The sequence below is a fragment of the Nicotiana tomentosiformis genome, chromosome 3 (genome assembly GCF_000390325.3).
Source record: "Nicotiana tomentosiformis chromosome 3, ASM39032v3, whole genome shotgun sequence".
NCBI lineage: Eukaryota > Viridiplantae > Streptophyta > Magnoliopsida > Solanales > Solanaceae > Nicotiana > Nicotiana tomentosiformis.
This window is the reverse complement of record NC_090814.1, coordinates 138,862,902-138,870,078: the sequence shown is the minus strand read 5'-3', so window position 1 is coordinate 138,870,078 and position 7,177 is coordinate 138,862,902. Positions and strand designations below refer to the sequence as shown.

General features: G+C 41.8%; 1 protein-coding gene across 1 annotated transcript; it reads left to right on the top strand.

The window, feature by feature from the left end:
* The first annotated feature begins 2,048 nt into the window (after nt 1-2,048).
* LOC138908564 (uncharacterized) lies at nt 2,049-2,555 on the top strand. Its single transcript, XM_070199240.1, has one exon. The coding sequence runs from the start codon at nt 2,049-2,051 to the stop codon at nt 2,553-2,555; it is 507 nt and encodes a 168-aa protein (XP_070055341.1).
* The last annotated feature ends 4,622 nt before the right edge of the window (nt 2,556-7,177 follow it).

Here is a 7,177-nt window from a genome sequence, read left to right as displayed (position 1 = left end):
CTATGGAAGTTTATATAGACGATATGCTCGTTAAGTCTTTGAATGCAGGTGATCACCTTAAGCATCTACAAGAAACTTTTGACATCCTAAGGAAGCATAACATGAAGCTTAACCCAGAGAAGTGAGCATTCGGGGTCAGCTCCGGTAAATTCCTAGGATTTCTGGTATCATAAAGGGGGATCGAGGTAAACCCCGGTAAGATCAAGGCCATCGAAGACATTCCGTGTCAAGCGTGAAAGAAGTCCAAAGGCTCACGAGGAGATTAGCCGCTTTGAGCAAATTTATTTCTCGGTCATCGGAGAAATACCACTGTTTCTTCGCACTGCTCAAAAAGAAAAACAACTTCGAATGGACCCCAGAATGCCAAGAGGCTTTGAGAGATTTGAAAAGGTACTTGTCAAGACCTCCATTATTTTCGAAAACAAAGGAAGGTGAAACACTGTTGGTCTACCTTGCAGTCTCGGAAGTAGCGGTAAGTGCAGTTTTTGTCCGAGAGGATGAAGGTATGCAATCTCCCATTTATTACGTTAGTAAAATTTTAACGGGAGAAGACTCGCTACCCGCACTTGGAGAAGCTGGCCTTAGCTCTCGTAGTCGTCGTTCGAAAGTTGAGGCCCTACTTCCAATGTCATCCAATAGTTGTGGTGACCACATTTCCCCTGTGGAATATCCTTCACAAACTCGAACTTCGGGTAGGCTAGCCAAAATGGGCCGTCGAAATGAGTGAAATCGACATAGAATATAAATCAAGGACTGTGATTAAGTTACAAGTCTTGGCTAAATTTGTGGCCGATTTCAGTCCGGGATTGCTGCCTCTAGCAACCAAAGAAGCAGTCATGGTGTTAGAATCGACATCGGGAGTTTGGACCTTATTCACGGACGGAGCCTCCAACGTAAAAGGGTCCGGGCTTGGCATAGTATTAACCACGCCTTTGGGAGAAACCCTAAGGAAAGCCATCAGAACGGTCCCTTTAACTAATAATGAATCAAAGTATGAGGCTTTGATTGTAGGACTCGAACTGGCCCGAAGACTAGATTCCGAGGTCATAGAAATCAAGTGCGACTCATAGCTGGTGGTAAATCAGGTATGAGGGAGTGGTCGATTACTCACATCCCAAGGGAAGAAAATGCAGAAACGGATGCACTGGATAACCTCGGCTCGTAAACAGAAATAAAGGGATCAGAGTCCGGGACGGTAGTACCACTGATGCACTCGATCCTGGATGAAAATAACTATTACGAGGTAAATACTACTAATTTGGTCTGGAACTGGAGGAATGAGATCATCGATTATCTCGAGCACGAGAAATTGCTCAAAGATTCCAAGGCGTCTCGGGCGCTACGTGTCAAAGCAGCACGGTATAGCTATAAAGGAGGATAATTGTACAGAAAATCTATCCAAGGCCCGCTGGACCGATGTTTGGAGCATCCGAAGCAAATTATGTTATGCGAGAGGTCCACGAAGGGATATGCGGAAACCATTCAGGCGTATATTCCTTAGTGTTAAAACTTGTAAGGGAAGGCTATTATTAGCCCCGCATGGAACAAGACGCCAAAGCTTTCGTACAAAAATGCGATAAGTGCCAACACTACGCACCACTAATACATCAACAGGAGGAACCACTATATTCAGTCCTGTCTCTGTAGCCGTTCATGAAGTGAGGGATGGACATCGCTGAACCGCTGTCGCCGGCTCCTGGTAAGGTATTTTAACTGATTATTTTTCTAAGTGGGTGGAAACAAGTCCTTATCAGAAGATCGGCGAACGCGAAGTGGTGGATTTCCTGTGGGAAAACATAATCTGCAGGTTCGGAATACCAAAAGAGATAGCGTGCGACAATGGGCCGCAATTTATCGGCGCAAAGATCACAAAGTTCCTTAAAGATTTGAAAATAAAGAGGATCGCGTCTTTACCCTATCATCCAAGCGCAAATGGCCAAGCGGAGTCAACGAACAAAGTGATTATACAAATCCTCAAGAAAAGGTTGGAAACGGCTAAAGGTAAATGTCCTGAGGAACTACCCGGAGTTTTATGGGCATACCAAACGATGGCTAAATCGAGCACGGGGAAAACTCCTTTTCCCCTTGTATACGGAGCAGAAGCCTTAATTCTGGTGGAATTAGGGGAGCCTACCTTAAGGTACTTCCATGCAAATGAAGAAGCGAACAATGAAGCAATGTTGGTCAACTTGGAGTTACTCGATGAGCGCAGGGACTTGGCACATATAAGGATGGCGACACAAAAGCAGAGAATGGAAAGATATTACAATCGAAGAGCCAACCTTCGTCGCTTTAAAGTGGGAGATTTGATTTTAAGGAAAGTAACTCAAAACACCCGGGAACTCAATGCAGGGAAGTTAGGCCCAACCTGGGAAGGCCCCTATCAGGTTTCAGCTATCACCAGGAAAGGTTCATACGAGTTAGAGAATCAGAATGGAGAAAAGTTGCCAAGCAATTGGAATGTGGTACACCTCAAGAGATATTATGCTGACAAACATCGTTTGTACTGGAAGTATTGCTGCACTCTTTTTCCCTTCGTCCAATTTTTGTCCTAATTGGATTTTCTGGCAAGGCTTTTAATGAGGCAGCAATGGAAAGCATAGTACGAAGAAAGTTTCAACGGCAGCAATAAGACCTTTAATATCAAGGCACACAAGCGAAGAACTACTCCGGGGCGGTTAGATAATCTTTGCCTCTATAGCAAAAGTCCCACCGGGAAAATAAGTTTGCTATAAAGCAAAGGTTACCCGACCGTTCACAAGTGCAAATCATTAGAGGATTATTAGATAATCCTTTGCTCGATAGCATAAATTCCTAAGGGGAATCGAAGTTTGTTACCGAGTAGAGGATTGTCTAGCAATTCATTAGTGGGATCCTCAAAGGTGCAAGATTCACAGTGTCCCAATTCACATTGGAACAGTAGGGGGGATGATGTCACGCTCCAAACATGAAGAGGCGTGGCTGCCACCCGGTACCATACTCGATCCGAGCATACCACTCTGTAACTGTGAACTCTAGAGGGGTAACTCTCAACCTAGGCCGATGAGGCCATATTCTGAATCATCTGAAAACACCGTCTCTCTCATCTGAGGGGTAAACATACCCAAAAACTCATATATATTTAAATATATATATATATATCTATATATAAATGTGCAGGCTGACGAGGCCGCCATGAACATCTACTGATATACAAACTATACAGGACTTGTCTACAAGCCTCTAGAGATAGTTGAACTGTATCATGGTCGGGACAGGGCCTCGACTTACCCATCAAACATGTATATATAAAACGGACTCCAAGGTCTAAACCTGGTAACTCTGGGGAAGTGGAGCTTACCAACCAAGCTGATATTTGGCTATGTCTACTGGGAAGGTCTATCCAGTTGTATATCAGGACCTGGAGGCATGAAATGCAGCGTCCCCAGTAAAGGGACGTCAGTACAAATAGTGTACTGAGTATGTAAGGTAACAAAATAACTGAAAGTAACTGGGAGTCAAAAATAATCTGAAGATATGCTTACCTGCTGATACTAACTCAACTCTTTCTATATAATATGTAAAATAGCTGTCTGGCCCTATAAAGCTCGGTATGTGTAACTGCCCTGCCGTAGTAGGCTCGCTCATAGGTGCTCGGCCATACTAAGCTCTGTGTCTCGGCCATTCTGGGCTCTATCATAGGCGCTCGGCTACAGTAGGCTCGGTATATAACTTACCATCTGATAATAGGTTGCCCAATAGGGGCCTGCCCATCGATTATAGCTCGATGGTGATGAAAATACTGTAATAATGTATATATATATATATATATATATATATATATATATATATATATATACACTCTCTGCTCTCTTGGCTGAAAGAAGACAATACTAAACTGAATAAGAAGTCCCGATAAGGGAGAATACTGTAACTTCTGAGACTAGGATAATGTGAATAAATTCAGGAATACGAACTTCTCTTTATGCCTCGTTATCAAACTCATGTAGTTACGGGTTCATGCCAAAATGAAGAAAGGTTTAGCCTTAACATACCTTATCACAATCTTTCCAATCACCAACTTGAACTCGCCTCTTCTCACCTTAATCTACAACAACGATAATAATATTATCATTAAGTTACGAAAGGTACAACTAACGCACAACGAACGACAAGCTTATTTTGTATTAAAACGGACAGCATCTCCCCTATAATCCTTACTTCCTCCAAATTCAAGATAACACCAACAACACCAAAAACAACAATAACATATATATATTATTTTCCAACCTTATGTACACCACACAATACTATAAAATAGCCCAACACACCCCAATCTTTTCATACATAAAACGACCATCGTAGTAGTGTCAACAACCTGAAAATGTTACGACGAACGACCAGCCCACATCCTGCATTTATGTGATGTTTCTCCACACTCTTACTCCTCCAAAACTCCACAAAACAATAATAAAATAGGCAGCCCAACACCACCACAAAACAGTCCGCTACAAGTGAATAACTCGAACTCACGGCTTTCGATCACCATCCCGTGAGTTCTTACAAATATAGAACGACTAACTATGCATCTACAGCAGAAAAAATGGATGGAAGAGAGCAGTAAACTTACCTTATTTGTTGGATAACTCGGCTCCTATCTTGGTTCTTCAAACTCTAGGCTTTATCTCCAATTAGAACTTGAAAGGGAGAAAAAATCAATTGGGGTTTGTGGGAAATATTTGGGAGGATTTTTGTAGAGATTAAGTCTGGTCATTTCCCCCTATTATCAGCCTAATATATGAAGGGGATAGGCCTTTAAAAAGGCCTCTTTGAACGACCCGAACATGCCCATTTTTGGATGACCCGAACAGGCCCAAATTTAGATTCTCGTTTAAGCAAGTAGGTAATAGTCTGCGCAGTCTCGCAAAAACTCTCATATCTCTCTACTCTGATATCTTATTGACAAACGGTTTAATGCGTTGGAAAATAGACTCATAGATATTTAATTTAATTGGTGGAACACCCCATAACTCTACGTATATTAGGAAAAAATGGCAGTTACATTTGACCCAAAGTTTCAGTAAAACTTATGAACGTAACTTGTGATGACTTTCATCGACCTTTGTTCCACCACTCGCTTGACTTCAAAACGTAACACACGACTATCATACGACTAACATAACTCATAACATAACCTCCTTATCATGTTAAACACCCTAGTCTCACTCCAAAATTACATGCTATAACATTCCCAATTTGTCGATTTTTGACCAAATATTATTTTTTTTCAATTCCTTTAGCTTCTGAACCTTCCAACTATCTTTGTACTTGATGTTCATGATCTTCAATATTTGTAACCTCCGAGGTAACATGATTAACTTACTTTGTAAACTTTTCAAATATGATTTTATTTATAAGCTTACATCAATTGACTTACAACATACTCGTACGTATGAAAACATGGGTTGTAACAGATGATATAAGAATGCAGCAAAAATGACTGCCACATCGACCGGAGCACGAAAACCGGGAACATAATTATGTCATCGGGATCGGGGACTGCGTGGCCAGTCCCGTAGAAATAAGTTGTACAAATTAGCCACAAGAAATGGCAATTTCTCTTTAGCATAACGAATGCTTATGTACTTTTTGAAAACGAAAGGAATAAAGTAAAGTCCTTTTATTTTCCATCTTGTTTCTTGTCTGGTCGATGAATTGATTTTATCATTTGAAAGTTAAACAAGTACTTCAAATACTAGTGCCGTAATGAACATGAGACGACCTCTTCAAGAGCACCGTAAACACAAGTGGGCCCTCTCTTATGAAAATCCTCATGTTAAAGGGTTGATTTCGGTAGAGCTTATGCCCGAAATCAAAATGCTTTCGGGGAAAAATACACCTAAGGCTTCACATAATAAGACGCAAAAACTTGCACAAAATGCTTAGGCAAAAATAAGAGAATGCAAAGATTAAAACTTGCATAAATTTTAAAATGAAAGAAAGACTCAAACAATACTTGAGCAAAAGGATGTTTTTATTTACAATAACATACCAAAATAGCACAGATACAAAAGATTGGAAAAAGAAAAGAAAAGCTAAACTATTGCATATCCAGTACCCGGAGGAAGAGAAGTGTTCGCACCCCGAGGGGAAGTGGGTAGATCCGCCGATGGCTCAATATTTTGGCCCTCGCCAGTTTGGCCTACAACATCTTCGCCTTTCGCTTCCTCTTCAATTCCCGAAGTTTCAGAACCGGAACCGGAAGCATCAGGCTCTACCGGGAGACCACTTTTAGCAGCCAACTCACTAGCCTTAGCAATTTCAACATCAAAGTCAATAATACCAGCTTTGGCCTCTTCCAAGGTTTTTCTCCTCATGATGTACATAACGTAAGTTTTCTCAACAACGAGGGAAGCCGTTCGGCGCTTAAGTTCTTCTTTGAGTTGGGTTACCTCGGCAGAAAGGTTTTCCCGAGCGGATCTAATGGATCTGAGGCTAACATCAAGGTCACAGACAGTTGAACTAAAAAGCCTATTATGCTCGATAGTCTTCTTATACTTCTCTTCCAACTGGGTATGTTTCACCCCCACAGCAGCAAGCTCTTCAGTTTTGGAGTTCAAGGCTGCCTCTAAGTTTGTCAATCTTTCAGTAGAGGCAGCCTCGCGGTCGGTTGCAGCAATAACGACATTATGGACTTCAGCCCATTTGGCCTTGGCTTCCTCAAATTTAACCCTCAGCGGGGCAATCTCTTGGCTAAGGGTTACCATTTCTTGCTCGCTTTGCAGCAATCGAGCCTCTAATAAAATGGCCACATCAGCTTTGGCTTCCAATTCTGAGAGGTGAGCACAGTTTGCTCCTGGTCGGCCAAAATTTGACCCCGTGCGAAGGTAAGTTCTTCCTTTTCTCGAATCAACCTTTTGAGGCCCTCAGAAGCATGAAAGTTGGCCTAAAAAGCAAGAAAGGCAAACTTAGGATATTTTCAGACAAAAGCAAAAGGAATAACAAATAAAGTAAGGAATGTACCACCGCGGCATTGTGCATGGTATTGTTTAACAAGCACTCTCCCGACAGAGCATGCATCTTTTTCCAATCTTTATCTGAAGCCAGATAGTTAGAGTTCTACTGGTCGAGATAGCAAATTACATCTGGTGGAGACCGAGAGAGTAACGCTCCCCCTCCTTTACGAATCTTCTGAGGG

What these genes read in the sequence shown, in the direction of transcription:
- LOC138908564 (XM_070199240.1), top strand. Translation starts at nt 2,049, where the DNA reads ATGGCTAAATCGAGCACGGGGAAAACTCCTTTTCCCCTTGTATACGGA.